Source organism: Cajanus cajan, chromosome 4, assembly GCF_000230855.2.
Source record: "Cajanus cajan strain Asha chromosome 4, NIPB_CcT2T_4, whole genome shotgun sequence".
Taxonomy (NCBI): Eukaryota; Viridiplantae; Streptophyta; class Magnoliopsida; order Fabales; family Fabaceae; genus Cajanus; species Cajanus cajan.
The window spans coordinates 67918716-67935117 of NC_138520.1; the positions used below are offsets into that span (position 1 = coordinate 67918716).

General features: G+C 28.9%; 1 protein-coding gene across 4 annotated transcripts; it reads left to right on the forward strand.

Moving 5' to 3' along the window:
- Positions 1 to 569: 569 nt before the first annotated feature.
- NPU (ATP-dependent helicase/deoxyribonuclease subunit B) lies at positions 570 to 6092 on the forward strand. 4 transcript variants are annotated; one of them, XR_014433332.1, is made up of 10 exons: positions 570 to 866; positions 965 to 1027; positions 1165 to 1220; positions 1944 to 2037; positions 2187 to 2247; positions 3048 to 3129; positions 3239 to 3273; positions 3879 to 3934; positions 5437 to 5500; positions 5589 to 5759. XR_014433332.1 is itself a non-coding variant. In XM_020363142.3 (9 exons), exons 1-9 carry the CDS (start codon positions 585 to 587, stop codon positions 5650 to 5652), a joined length of 822 nt encoding a protein of 273 aa, XP_020218731.2. In that variant the 5' UTR covers positions 570 to 584; the 3' UTR covers positions 5653 to 6092. The 4 variants fall into 4 exon arrangements, 3 of the variants coding, with proteins under 3 accessions (XP_020218731.2, XP_082929006.1, XP_029127922.2); XM_020363142.3 differs by lacking the exon at positions 3239 to 3273 and having other exon boundaries at positions 5589 to 6092; XM_083072880.1 differs by lacking the exons at positions 5437 to 5500; positions 5589 to 5759 and adding an exon at positions 4120 to 5425.
- The last annotated feature ends 10310 nt before the right edge of the window (positions 6093 to 16402 follow it).

Below are 16402 nucleotides of genomic sequence, written 5' to 3' on the forward strand. Positions count from 1 at the left end.
ATTTTCGTATTTGAACTCGTACTTGTCAAGTATATTATTTTTGTCCTCATCCCCATCCCCGTTGAATATCAGGTATATTCGTATCCGTATCTGTTAATTTTTTTATAAAAAAATACACAATATTTTAAATTATTTTTTTTATTATATTACAATTATAATTAGATTATTTCTCTATCTCATATTTTAAGTAAAAGACTTCTTAATAATTAAATAACTATAAATGTTTCACATTATAATAAGTAATCACACATAATAAAATATTAAAATTTTTAACACAATTAAATCGAGAGTAAGTATTAAACTCGGGATGAGGATGAATAAGTATATACCTGTACCCGGTTTAATATATCGGATTATACCCGTATGCATACCCGTACATGGTTAAATAAGGTATTCTCTGTCAAAGTCGGGAAAGGTTCGAATATTATCTACAGGGAATAGATTTATTTGTCATCCCTACACTCATTCCTATTTCTACAAATAATAAAAATCTTAAATCAATAATAAAACTAAAAAATAATTCAATCAAATGATATTTTTTTCACACCAAACCAGTTGGGCCGTGATGGAGTCTCACGCGGACCATGGGTCGGCCCAATAAGAAAAAACGACACCACCGGAGCCTCGACCCGAAAGAAGAAGCTCCAAAAACGGATCGGGCCAGAGTGATGATAATACGACAGAGTGAGTCAGAGTTCGAAACGCGAAACGCTGAAGCTGAGTTGGTAGCCATGGCTGCAGCAGCTACCGCGAGACCGCTTCTACAGGTGTCGTTTTGGCTTCTGTTGCTGTCGTTTTTCTCGATCGCTCTCGCTTACAGACCCGGCGACATCGTTCCCATGAGCCGCATGGGTCAATACCACTCCGTTCGTTCCCATTTCCCTTTTCGCTCTCTGCGATTTTCTCTTCCTCCCGTACGGCGGCGTTTCATCTCTCACTTTACTTTCTACTTTTGCTATTGCAGTCGCGAACCGTCTGGCAGGACCTCATTGGCCGCCACTGCCCCATCTTCGCAGTGAATCGTGAGGTCCGAATCTTCTGAGTTCCTTCAATTAGGGTTTTCTCAATTTCTTTATTTATCTATTTTTATTTATTTATAATTGTTTTTGCTGTTAGGAGTATTGCGATTTTTAATTGATTGTGTCTTCGGAATTGGCTTTGTAGGTGTTGATGCCCATTCCCAAGCCCACGGGTTACACCGGTGCTGATCCTTATAAAATGTGAGAATTTTTCTTCTGATGTAATGTAATGTGTCTTTTGCTTTGATCTGATTTTTATTCAACTGTCTGAATTTGCTTAAATTAACTAGGATAAAATGGCCTCTTTGTTTTATTTGTATTTTCACCCTCCTAAAAAACAAATCTCATAAGGTTTTTCAATGATAGCTTAAGTTAATCCAAACACGTACTTGATAAGAAGTGATTTGAAGGAAAAAGGGTTTTGATTTTCAAATGCATCAGTGCCGGATTAACGCTCCCGTGAATATGTACTGGGGGGTTTGTACTGTGAGTGGCTCGTTGTGAAATGAAGATTTTGTAACGATAGTCATATTCTCTGTAGAGTGAATGGGGCATGTTTGATTGGTTTTTTGATTTGCGGAATTATTAAAGCTGGAAAAATAGATAAAAGGAAAATTCTGAAGATACAGTGTGGCTGAATCTAAGCCTTTGGAATTTTCACTACATAAAAATGAGCAGTGTGATGGTGATTTTGTTATAGTGGAGTGGTGAGGGAACTGAGGTTGGAATGATTGGCGCGTGGATTGGAATTATGGGAATAGTATATCATATTCTAAACACAATGAGATGAAATTGTGCTATTGTACCGGTTATACCATACAAGGGGATTGCATTGTCGTTATATGATTCTATTTGGTTGGCCCTGCCCCTTAAATTGCCGGAGAAAATGTGCTTATAGTTTTCTTTATTTTAATTTATCTGCAGATCATTTCAAGTTGGGAGGGAAAAATTTTTAATCCCGTGGCTTCTTGTGGTGAATCGGAAAAGTACAGAGGTTCCAATGATTGAAGTAGATCTGGTAATGCTGTGCCCCAGATAGGTCATGTACATTGTTCAGTATATTCAGTTAGTGTACTGGCTTGTATGAGTTCATGAATGCTCCTGAATCATATAACAGCAAAATTTTTTGCTAGGAAATTAATTGATTGGAATTTTAATGTCATGCAGAGGTATTCAGGAAGTGATTTGCATGGTGTCACAGCAAAAGTTGTGGATATGCCTCATCACTGTATGTTCTTCTCTAATCATAGTTTTACAACATCATTAATTTCTTTACATAGAGGCTGATAATGGGGTTGTGACATGCTTCAGTTTATTTTATTTTCAGAACTTTGAAAATGAAAGCATTATTCTTAGCTTACATATGTGATCTTTTGTTAAGATTCTTCTGAAATGTGTTGGAAATGTCAAGGACTGTGCTTGTAAATTGTTTGTGAATCCTTATTTAATGTTCCTGAATTTTATTTAAAATTTGGCATCATTTTACCCTTTAAACCTTCTTTTCCCCCCAATTTTATGTTTATCAAACTTTACTTCTTTCTTTTTATGAGGTGACCATTCTACTATGATTTTTTTTGACCTAGTTTGTACAATTTAAGTTGTCATTTGGCATATTCATTTACGGATGTACCCATATCTGTATTGTAGATTCTCTCTTATTCCACATGTACAAATGTTATTAGTGAAGACATTTTTATTTTCTTTTTCTTACCTAGGTCTGAAGGCATTCCATTCTTTGTTTTTGAGAAACATGTAGTTAGTGACTTAGTGTTGACAAATATTGCAATATACTTGCAATATTGATAGTTAAAATTGATTTCTGTGGAAGCTGTATATTCTGTAGAAGTTGCCTTTCATAATGAATTATAACTAAGTTGATACCTTGTATTTTGATGAATTTCTATATGCCATTAGTCTGGTATATTTAAGAGAAACATCTGACAATGTGATTACTTAAGTGCTGCTTTTATAACTTATTTCTAAGGATCTTGAAACTTTGATTGTGAAGGTTCTGTATTTGCTTTACAGATGTTGAACTTCAACCTGAAATTCGTAAACAATTCTGGGATTCTCAGCATTGGCCAAAGCATATACTTGTCCGATATACATGGTTTGTGTTATTTTTTTGCAGATATATATATATATATATATATATATATATTTATACAGTTAGTTAATATTAATTTTGAAGTTTGAACTAATTTATTGCTATTTGCTAGTGAAACCCTTGATCCAATTTTCTGGCATTTGAGGGGTGAGTTATAATGTTGGGTTTCTTAATTTTTTGAAATATTGTTATGCTAGTAGTGTTATTTGGCAAGACATTTACTAGTTGTACTACTATAGTATTTGTTAGCATTTTGCACAAATTGTATGATAGTATCAATTTTTGCAAGTTTGCCAAGATTCTCAAATTTGTCTGAATACCCCTTCTTTTTATTCATGATATAGCTAACAAATTGTAATTTAAATGGTAGTGCTTATGTCAACAGTTACTATCACTACATGGTCCTTTATTTTGTTATTTCTTTCTGATTTGCAGTTCACAAACTTGACAATAAACATCATCCATTTATATACATGTAGTGTAGGCATTAAATGCATCTAAATCTTCAACAATTTTTTCCCCTTTTAATGTAATTAGTGTTCTTAACTCCTATAATTGCAGTGCTTATTAAACACTGGAACCAACACATCAGTGTTTTGGGTCAGTTGGTGATAGATATATGAACTTCCTGTGTTTATTAGTGATTGAACTTTGAAAGATATGCTTTAGCTATTCATCATTTTAAATTATAAAAAATATAAGATTGGGAAAAAAAAAAAAAATAGCTCAGTATGTTTTCTAAAATATTTCAGGAAGGAGCATTCAGAGATAGATGTAACTTCAGGATTTTTTGTTCTGTTTGGTTCAGGTAAATACCTTTCTCTCTAGTCTTTACATATATGGGGCATATCAAGTGAGAATACTCGACAATTGTGAGAAATGAGAACAATATATAATCACCCTTAGATAAAAATTAAGTGACAGATTAATTTTAAATAAAAATGCTCACGAGACTCTCCTCTTCCTCCCCCATTTTCTGATTCCGTGTTTCAGGAGGTTTCTGAATTGCTTTTCCCAAATCAAGTTCTGTTTCTATTGTAATTTTCCCTTGCATGAATTCCCTGAAATACCTGTAACAGCTTCTTGCTGAAATTCATTCTTCCCATATTGCCTGAAATTTTCGTTCTGATTTTGGTTCCTCTCTAAATTTTATTAGTGAATTACAGGATGCCTGTTTCATCAATGATTGAAATATGCTTTTGGCTCCTTTGTTACTCAATCATATGTTATAAGAGGAGGTATAAATATATCACCGAGCTAGATGTGACTCCTTGAATTGATGAATTTGTCACGACTACACTTTTTGCTAAACCATTTCTCTTGTATAGAATATAATTTGTCACGTGTGAATATCATTGAGATGACAACATGCCGCAAACATACTACTTGCTCTTGCTCAAAATATCTTCTAGTCTCCCCATTTTTGTCGCCAATGTAATTGACATCCCTCGGTGTGTCTATATGTACAGAGTTGTCATCTTTCTGAAACTAGATGCAACTTCGATGAGGGAGATGTGGTATTGGAAGGGGAGTGTCATGTGAGCATTTCTAATTTAAAAAATTAAAAAAAAGTAATGTTCTTTAATTTTTTACTAATGGTAATTAGGAGATGTCCCCTTCACTCTCTATCTATCTCCACACTCGCACAAACAGGGAGCGACTCCTATGAGAATATTTGATTATTGTGAGAAATTAGAACAAACAATAACATCTCTTAGATCAAGATTAAAAATGATGGACCGTTGATTAAAACTCAATTATAAACAGCTCGTGTGAGACCATCATTGTAGTTGTTGCTGGCAGTGGTGGTAATGTTAGTAGTAGCATTAGGGCTTTCATAAAAAATGTTTGTACGTGAGTTTTAATCTTAGTAGTCTATTATTTTTAATCTTTATTTAATGGTTGTTGTTATTTGTTTTCATTTCTCACAAATCACAATAACCAAATGTTCTCAGAGTTGTTCCCTCTCTCTATCTCTATACACACACAAACAAGGTCTCTTGTTCGCCTTCATGTCATTATTTTGTCCTTGCAAGTTGCAATATTAACTTTCATTCCATTCCACCAGCCAATTATTGACCAGAGAATAAATATTTTGGTACACCTATCCTACATTTGGTGGAGAGAAAATACCTGGCTGCTCCATAATTTTGTTTTTAATAGTATTAGTGATTTGGATTGTAGGATTTCAAGAATAAAAGTCAGCTGAGTATCGAAATTACTTGAAAGATTCTATTTAAAACAAGGACATGATAAATTTGTGTATTTTACTAAGAGTGTCTTTTGTTGCTCTTGCTTATAAATATTCAGGGCTCATGTTGTCTTTCATCCTTTCAATCTACGTATTGCAATCATCACGTGAAAAATTGGAAAGGTACTTCATTCTTGGTTCAAACTTGTAAAGGACCAATTCTTGTTTTGTTTATTCATGCCACTAATTTCCATGCTCTATGAATTCCCAGATTTGTAAGGGAAACGGTTGTAGAAAGCAACGTGCCTGGTGAAGTGGTAGCCAAGGTTGAATGATGCATGCCTAATGTCAACGATGCAATGTATACATTGTAATATTGTATTCATGAATATGACAAAAATCAATTTTGGAGGACGGGGAGAAAGATGTTCTTGCATATAAACAGATATGAACCAGTAGCTTGTTGATGGGGGTGAGTGCTTGTTGGAGTGGATTAATTTTATAAGAACGAGCTGTGGAGTGAGAAGCTGTAAAAGTTGAGAGATTGGGTGTATTAATTCACATCACAGGGAAGGCTGGATTTGTATCAATACTACTTTGGGTTAGTTAAACGCTTAAAAGGCTATAGAAGAATAACTCAAAATGTAGGATATTAGTTTAAACCGATTCGTCAATCATTTGAAAAATTGTCATTAAATTGGCCCTTGTCCTGGGACAATTACTTCTCCTCTTTCATAATTCACGACCACACTGAAGATAAAATTTTTGTTTTGTACTTTTGCTTCGGTTTGAAGGCTTTGTTATTTTTTTTGGGAATAATTAATTTATGAAAAGTTTAAAATCGCAATTTGTGTTTTGTTTGAAAGGTACCACAAGTTTTTTATTTTCCTAGTTATTTTTATTAATAAATAAACACTGGATAAAAGTCAATTATAACATAATAAACAAAGAATAGTCTTGGAGTAACTGCTGAGTGATAGCGTATATACATAGCAAAATGACACGAACACATTTTGGGAAGTTCAAATGTAATGCAAACAACTTCTAACAGAAAAATCCATAATTTATATATATATATATATATATATATATAATCGATTAAGTCGTTAATTAAAAATGGGAAAATATGCTTTCTTTACGCAGCTTGAATTGATTTGTTTTTTATTTATAAAATCAAAGTAAATTGAACCTTGTTTCTGATAAGAGGCTTTAAGAATCTTCTATCGGAGATAATTCTTCTTAAGCTCGATGGGTAAATTGCACCTTTTAATATTGATATGTTATATTTTTAATTTTTTAAATCAAATCAAGTTATCATTCCTAATAAATGAAAGACTTTTATAATGTCTTTACTTTAGGTGCAAAAGGATAAAATTTTACTATTGCCTAAAATTAGCAAACCTAGGTTCTAATAGTTTCACGTTAAAACTCATTTTAGCTTTTAGCCTTTTATAAACAAAATCTTTTAATCACAAGTTTGAAAGATAACAAATCACAATTAATACTCCCTTTCCTGTTTTATATTTGTCTTTTTTGGTAAATGTGAGTTGATATTATATTTTTTAAAAAAACTCATTCTTAAACCCATACTTGCACTAATAGTCACTTTACTATTCATCTCCATACTTTTTAAAGCACCTATATATCAATAGAGCTCATCACTTAGAAATTACATAGACAATTTTTTTTTAAATTTTATATTATAAAATATATCGAACAAAATATTAATTGAACTAATATTTTAATATGTGAAGTGCGCATGCAATTCATTTATTTTTTGCATAATTAACTTATAGTAAGTAAATTTATTTAAATATAACTCATATATATATATATATATGATGAAAATAATCTAGTTTAATTTAAGGCCATTCTTATTCTAATTAATTTTTGCTTAAATGCTTTTTTTGGTTTTGATGTATAGCCGTTATGCAATTTTAATCCTTCAAATTTTGAACAATTTTTTGTCTTTCAAGTATCATAATTGTGTAATTTTGGTTATCAAATTTATAATTGAACACTTTTAGTCTCTTAAGTATCGCAATTGCGTGATTTTTGTCTCTAAAGTTTTGCAATTATGCAATTTTTTACTTATTTAAGTTATATATATTAGTAATTTTAGTAATAATAAATATATATTATTTAATATATCAATGACAATTATAATAAATGTAACTTAAATAAGTCAAAAATTGTATAATTGTGATACTTGAGAAACTAAAATCATACAATTGTGATATTTAATGAATTAAATTACTTATCAAAATTTGGAAGACCTTAGAATAAAAAAAATGGGAGACCAAAACTACACAATTGCAATATTTAAATGATTAAAATTGCTCAAATAGAACCTTAAATGTTGGAAATTTCACATCGTTTAGGAATAAAACTATGAAAATGTCATGCTTAAGATGTCCAATCTGTGGCATGAGAAGGGTGTGTTAAAGATCCCATATCAATTAGGAATAAGGCCATAATAATAGTTTATATAAGTGAGGAACAATTCTCATCTTACAAAGCATATCATTGTTAATTGTTAGTAGGTTTATTAGGTCATCTACTATTGAGCCGCTATCAAACACCCACAAATGTTTATAACCTAACGATTATAATTATTAGTGGGCTTATCAAACTACCTGCTATCGGGCCACTACAGAACCACTCGTAGATGTCCAGTTCTACAAATTTCACACTCGAGATACCTATTATTGGGCCATTATTGGATCACTCGTAGATGCTCAGTTCTACAAACACCACACTCAAGATGTTCAGTCCTTAATGTGAGGGGATGTGTTGGAGCTCTAAACATCATGTAGGAATAAGGCCATACAAATTTTACACTCAAGATGTCTAATTTTCGACATAAGGAAGGTGTGTTGGAGATCCTATATCAACTAAAAATAAAACTATAATATTATATATAATGGAGAACAATCTTACCTTGTAAATTAATTTTGTAGGGTTAAATTAAACTTTTAACTCACTTTTCTAAGATTAAAGACCAAAACCTGACAATTATAATATTAGATAAATAAAAATGAATTAAGTCATTAATTTATTAAGATGCTAGAATTATGATTAGTAAAAATGATTGAAAAAGAAAAAATTATTTAACTTATATAACTGAATAATTATGATAAACTCACGTAACACCTTGAATAATATACCAAAGTGATTTAAATCATTCTATTTTGAAAACTAGGCCGAACGAATTAAAAAAAAAAAAAAGACTTATCTCATTATCTTTGCTTTCTTGTATGTAAATTGTAACAAAAAGCAAAGGCTCAAGAAGAGGGAGAGAGAGAGGGAAAAGGTGAAGGAAACAAAGTGACAGTTATTTGCCACCAAAATTTAAGCATTGACAGGTGTTGCTACATGATCTCTAGGCAAACTGAGTCCCTATGCTACCAAGTTCCAACAACATAAACTATATATTTAACAAACACTTCTTTTTCTTTCTTCATGAGCTTCAAAGTGATGACCCACTTACTACACTTCAACTAAAGTTCAAGCCCTCTGACAACAAAGGATAAATTAAAATTAAATAATGAACTTTATTTTGTTACATTACTTTTCTTATCACTTTTTATATCTCCTTTTTTAATCATATAATATAATAGATTATAGTGTAAAATATATTTTTAATCTTCATAAATTTTAATTTTAATTTCTTTTACTCTTTCTATTCAAAAACTGTATTATTTTTTATCTTCAAATTGATTTCTCAATTAAAGAGATCAAATAAAACAACATTGTTTTGGAAGAACTAGAACTGAAATCGAAAATTTTTAGAGAAAAAAGAAACAACATATTTTTACCTATATTATAATTCTTTTTTCTATCTTTTACTTTATTTTTTTTATCACTTTCTCTATATTCATTTAACATCTTCTGTTTAAAAATAATAATAAATGGGAGACAAACATTACATCAAATAATACACAAGCTAAGTGGGGTGGCCGTTGGCGACTACTAGTTGGTCCCCATTTTGATTCATAGGACAAACAAATGATGAGGTTAGCAGTGACCTCATAGGCAACCAAACAAATAACAAATATATAATAATAGAAAAAATTAAGCCTATAATTAAATACTATTGCTGAAGGCTTCAATTATTAATGTTCTGCTTATACTCTAGAATTTTTTTGATTGAGTTATGCTTAAAATATTATGCTTTTTAAAGTATTGAGTCAAAATAATATTTTATATATTTTTAATTAATTTCCATGTATTTTCTATAAAAAAATTGTTTATTTATTTATTAAAAATGTATTGAGTATAAATTTTAAAGTAATCATTATAAAAATAATTAATATTATGATACATGAACATTTATAACTAAATAATATAAATTATTTTAAAACTATTATTACATTCTAATTATATTCTTTTAATTTATTCTTATTATTATATATATATATTATTTATTTTAAATAAGCAGTAAAATTTTGTAATAATTACATAAATACATAGTTTATTTCTTATTTTAGTCACATTATCTATTATAGTATACTTTTTTCTCTTCAATTGTTACAATCCTACTCATATTTTTTCACAAAAATTCTTATAATTTAAGGAAAATATAAAAGAAGAAAAATATAAAATATAATAAATGATGCGATGAAATATATATATATATATATATATATATATATATATATATATATATATATATATATATATATAACATGTTGAAAAATTATTATAAATCTAATATCAGTAGCTTTGATTAATATGTGTCAACGCATTTTTCTTTCTTTATTTTTTTTAAATTAAGATACTTTCTGATTGAAAACGTTATTAATCTATTGAAGTACTATTTAAGAAGTTAATTTTTCTGAACAAATATTTTTTAATACACAAAGCAAGAGTCGAATATCTAGTTACACAAGCATACGCAAACATCCATTTAAGTAAATTAATATTATTAATGGAATATAAAATATAAAAAGATAATTTACAGATACTAAAAACCAAAATCTTAAAGTATAAAGGCTATAACTAAAACTAAGAAAACTATAAGAACGTATTTAAACCTTGGAACAAATATGTATTTCGAAAGGTCTAATCCTATATGTAACTAAATACATCGCGACTCCAAACGGATTTATCTTCATCTAACATTTAAGCACAATTATAACATCACTATATAATTTAGAATATGTGCGAAAGAAAATCTATATATATAAATTAATGGTGAGGGATTCAATGAGTATACACAAAGCTTTAATTTCAACCTTTTTGCGGTTATTGTATTTTTTATGAATAAAAAATATATTTAAATTATAATAATAATACTTTCACTTAAAACGTATTATATAGAGAGATATTTTTGTACATTTTTTCAAATTGATAACTACATACTAATTTTTTTACATGTCAAAAAAAATTATTGAAGTAATTTTTGTTTCTCTTAATAAAGACTCATATCTAATTTTTTTAATGTATTAAAAAAATATGAAGAGATGTTTTTATCATGAGCCAAGACCCTTCTCTCTCTCTCTCCCTTGCATGTCAGTGGCTCATATTAAAAGTTTAACTTAATTATACTTTTAAGTTATTTGAATTGCGTGAGTTTTAGCTTTCCTAAACATTGTCGAATAAATCATATGATTCCCTACAACTACAAGTCTTTTGTCATTTCTCTTTTACCTAAAACCATTAAAATATTTTGTAATTAATTTAAGTAGCTTGGTATTTATGATGAATATGAAATATATATATATATATATATATATATATATATATATATATATATATATATATATATATATTTGCGGAACATGATTGATATTATTACAGTTTCAAGAGGAGGATAATTTAATTTGAGTTTTTTCTCTATCAAAATTTGATATTTTGGTGGTGAAATGAGTAAATGAATGTTTAAAATAATTAATTATGGGGTTTTATTGAGACACTTGTTAATATATTATTTAATTTTTTAATAAAATGTACTTTTATAATTTTAAACATATTAAATACCATATTTTATTAATTAAATATTGTTATTTTGACAACTTTCTTAAGATGGCTTCTTTACAGAATACTTTTGAAAAACCTAATCATGTCATAATGCTGATACATGTGGACATGCAAGGATTTTGAGACATGGAACTGGTCGGGCATAGTTTTATTATGTTTAGGGTTCCCCAAGTGGTGCAATAATTAAAATAAAGTGTATCCTATGTCTTTGTTGTTATAGCATATACTCCTCAGCCTTGTGCAAGACCATGAAAGAGTTAAACCGAATCATTCTTTTGTAATAAATTACTAATACTTTGGAACGTGTTTGCCACCTTTTGGAAGAACGAACCTCTATGCCCTTCAACTTTGCTTATTTTGCTTCTGATGAGTTGTAGCATATAAGGGTCAAGATCAAAGTTAGATAAACGTACGTCGAGTTGGACAAAGAAGCTATCAAAAGCTGGGCCTTCAATTTTTCTCTCGTCTACCTCTTCTTTATGTTTTTTTAAATTGTTTTAGAGAACCCATGCACCAATACCAAAATCAATCTTTGTCCAAAAACATCGGTCTAGAAGCTTAGAACACACATAAAATATGATGATTTGTCCAAGAGGATGTGTCTAAATTCTAAAATATGGCGATTCTCGTATAAATATAGTTAATGAGCATATATGCTGAAGCACCGGTTTGTGTTTTTGAGTATCTTCGTGCACAACCCTACTGTCTATTTACTGGTCCCAACAAAATGCTAACGTGATTGTGGAGGTACAAATATTCTTATATTTTCTTTTCTTTCATTTGTATCAAAATTAACAATTTCTTTTGAAATACAAAAATTATTTGCCTCTACCTACACCAATAAAATCTTTTGGTCGGATATCTTACTTCAATTAATGATAAAGTCAAAATAAAATATATAAATAAGAATAATTTATTATTTTATAAATCAATTATATAAGATTGAGTTAAATCCAAACTCATATTATAAAATTATATCAAAGCCTATTAGTAATTAGTAGTTAAGTTTATTAAGTCACTTATTATTAATTAGATCATTATTGGACCAGCTGCAAATCAATATTTAGTCTTGTAAATTTGATTTTATAGATGTTCAATTTTTGGCACGAGGGATGAGTATATTGAAAATTTCAAATCGACTAGTGATGAGGCCAAAGTATAATATATAAGTAGTAAGCATTATAACTTGGTTTTGTAAGGTTAAGTCAAATTCAAATTTACTTTATTATTATATATTTTGAGAAATTTTAAAAAGGTTAATTCATTCACAAAATTATTTTAAATTTAAATTTGTTATTTTATTAATTATTGATTTTAAAGCCTAATTAATATTATTTTTAATGAGAAATAATAACATAACCATAGTAGTTTTAATTAATTTTAAATGATCAAACGTTTTAAAATGAATTGCTTTTAATTCTCATGATTAATTATTGTCACAATAATCAATATTCTTTTCTATAAATACCAAGAACAAATAGACTTAAATTGCTCTCTTTCCCTGTGTTCTCTCATTTTCGAGTTAAGAACTTGTCAGATTTATATCCTTAGTCTAGTACTAGCTAGAGAGATCATGTTGTATCTTAGGGTTTTATCTTGGAGACTTGCATGAGAGTCTACAAATAATAAGTCCTTTAAGACAATGCATTGCACGCTTGAAGAGTTTAGATGAGTTTGTGCTCTCAACATCCATGTACAATAATCTAAAGGACTTAAAGTTGTCCATTGTGCGCAATCTGTTTGACATTTTGTTCAAACAAAATAATTTACACGTTTTGGAGGGTTTAGGATTTTCGATCAAGCGATTTGTGTAAGACCTGAGCATGAGGCTATGATGGTGAAGGAGAACAAGATGTGCTTGTTGCAGCAGTTGTCAACAAGATGTCAATTGGATGATCTGATGTGATTCTGCCTCTTGTAATTAGTCTCTTGGTGAGTGGCAAGTGGCTTCCAAAGCACATATATTCACGTGGAGATACATATATGTCTAACTTATTTATTGTTATGTATGTGTTAAAGTTAACTTATGAAAAAAAATGAGGTATGATGAAGTGGTGAAGAAAATAATTGCGATACAACATTTAGATAAAGATGTAGGCAATTAATATTGGTGAATCTCTCTAAAGTGAAAAGATCTAACACTACAAGAAAATTGTCATATAGTGACACAATATGTGTCACTAAAAACTACTTTTACCTACACAATAAATACAATATATGTTAGTATATTGTTAAAAAAAGTTTGGATATAATCTATAGTGACACACAAAATATGTTGTTAAATTTCATTCAAAATCAATACTAAAATTGTGTGTGACTATATGTCAAATAGATATATACCTGCATATATTATATTTATAGTGACACTTTTTGTATGTCATTATATGTAACATTTTGTAGTAACTATTATGAATGAGAAGAGGTAATCAGTATTTTTTTTCTATATTTTGGAGATATTCATGTGATTATATATTTTATTTACTTTTTAGACAATATGTTGATCTATATGGCATTACATGAGAGATAGCTAGTGACATTTGAGTATATCCTAATTTTATGTGTAATTATAACGTTGATAGTATGATGATATTAGTGATGTGAGCCTTTTAAGTTTAACTTTTAAAAGCTATTGTCATTTATGACATGTGTGTTATTTGTTAATAATTTTGAATAATTTTACTTGGCTATATAGTATTATCAATATGAGAAATTTATATGTCATGATATGTTGGAGAGGTACCATAAATTATGGTATTTAAAATTGTGAATTTTTCATTATATTAGAAAATACAATGATGACTAATTGAGTCTTGGAATCATATGAGACAAAATTTACTAATGTTGTGTCCTTATGCTTTATTGTAGTGAAATTAATTTTAGATCAACCAAATATAATTGCTAAATCTGAGTTTGTTGCTCTAGAGATGGTTGATTATGAGGCTTAGTGAATGAGAACCTCTTAACAAATTTATTCCTTGGGAATTAATATAAATTTAGAAATTATGTGGAGAGAAATAAGATTTTATTAAAGATACTTGAAACAAATAGTGATGGTAATTCAATCTTTGTGATTGGAGATTCTATAAAGAATTTTTAATGGAAATAACAAGTCACTTGTTTTAGTTTTGTTAGCACTAAAATTGATTTTAATCAATTTTAATTTTTTATTCCTTCTTATGGTGTAAAAAAGTGTTAAAATTGTATTAATAAGGGGATAATTTTTAGTTAAATTTTATGTGATTATGAGAAAGTTTAACCTCTAATAAGTATTTTAGTGATTTTCGTATTCCTTATGGGTGATTCATGATTTACAACATACACTGAAATTACTTATATAAGTGCCAAGTGGAGTCACTTTCATGATCTAAACGAGATCTTTAAAGCACTCATGAATACCAGTGTGCGCATGACCTTAAAGTATAATACAACGATAATGACAAGAATTGTGGGAGTGTACTCTTATTGGTTAACAATAACACATGTCAAATATTTTGGATTTAATAATTTGCTACACTCACGACACTCTAGTTAAGTTTTATCAATTTAGATATGATTCAATAACTTGCTACACTAGATCCAATGCATTATATATCTTGTATGAAAATCCATATAATTTCTCTTTTAACATTTTGAAATATGTGGAAGATTGTATATTTTGAAATATTTCAAAAAGGTTAATTTATTCAAGAAATTATTTTGAATTTAAATTTAAATTCAAAATTTTTATTTTATTAATTATTAGTTTTAAAGTCTAATTAATATTGATTTTAATAAAATAGCATACCTTGAGCATTGTAATTTTAATTAATTTTAAATGATCAAACATTTTAAAATTAATTATTTTTAATTCTTGTGATTAATTATAATTACAACAATCAGTATCTAATTCTATAAATTTTGAGAACTAGTAAAATATACTGAGCATTATTCTCTTCTCTTTTTCTCTATGTTCTCTCCTTCTAGTTAAGAATTTGTTAGTTTTGTGTCCTCTATTTATTATTGGAAAGATTGATTTTATTGTATTATGAGAGACTTGCATGGTAGTTTACAGATAAGTTCTTTAGGAAGGACAATGCATTGTACGCCGCCTTAGGAATTTAAATTAGTTTGTATTCTCGACATTCATCCATGGACAACAGATGATATTAGAGTTTCTCCTAACGATTGTTATTGGACTTACTGTGCCCTACAAATATTTAATCATTCAAAATTTTCACTCAAAATGTCTAGCCTTCAATATGAAAATATTTATTAAAAATATTATATCAATTAGTGATAAGATCTATATAAATAAAAAATAATTCTTACCTAATACTTTGGTTAGTTATAAATTGAATTCCTAACAATATAGTTAAAAAAAAAACCCTCACTATCAACTAATTATGTTCGTTCTTGTTGGTATAAATACTTTTATCTTCCTACCATTATTTGAGGAAATTTGCATACCATACATACACATATGAGGCATCCGCAGATAAGCTAGTTTAGGGTTTACATCAACTATATTTACCAATAATTACGCCACCCTCTTCTTCCTGAAGGCTTCTCTTAGTTAGACAGTGGCATTGTCCCCTCCTAGCTTGTGTTCATAATCATTTTGTATCGAGAAGTAGAGCACTAGTGTGGGTTTGAAGAAAGTATGATAGTGCACGTTTTTACATCAACACATATATATATAATAAAAAATAAAACTTTTTAGAAGCTAATTAAGGATTTCTTTAATGATGAAAATCTTTTAGTTGAGTACAAGATGTGACCAAACTCCAGTATAATCGATACATAGGTAGTAAGTAAAACTTACGCCTATATTCACACTATATTTTGGTGGGCACGTATTCGTATACCTGGACAAAATTATTTTTTACAAATACTAAATATTATCTGTCCCAATATTATATTATCGTAGTCATTCCTAATTATTTATGTAGTTCATGATACGCACCTATCGATGTAAACCATGTTGGGAAACATATTTTATGGTCCATTAATCAGCCTATTAAAAGTGCACGAGTGGATCTTGTTGACACAATAATTGACTATTGGACCATAAGTGAAAAAAGATATACATCTAATACCCCTATATGTTTCCTATGCTGAGGCTGC

Excerpts from the sequence above, each read along its gene's own strand:
- NPU (XM_020363142.3), top strand. The coding sequence starts at position 585 with ATGGGTCGGCCCAATAAGAAAAAACGACACCACCGGAGCCTCGACCCG. Across the intron at positions 1,028-1,164 it reads TCTTCGCAGTGAATCGTGAG|GTGTTGATGCCCATTCCCAA; the intron begins GTCCGAATCTTC and ends TTGGCTTTGTAG. Across the intron at positions 2,038-2,186 it reads CAATGATTGAAGTAGATCTG|AGGTATTCAGGAAGTGATTT; the intron begins GTAATGCTGTGC and ends AATGTCATGCAG.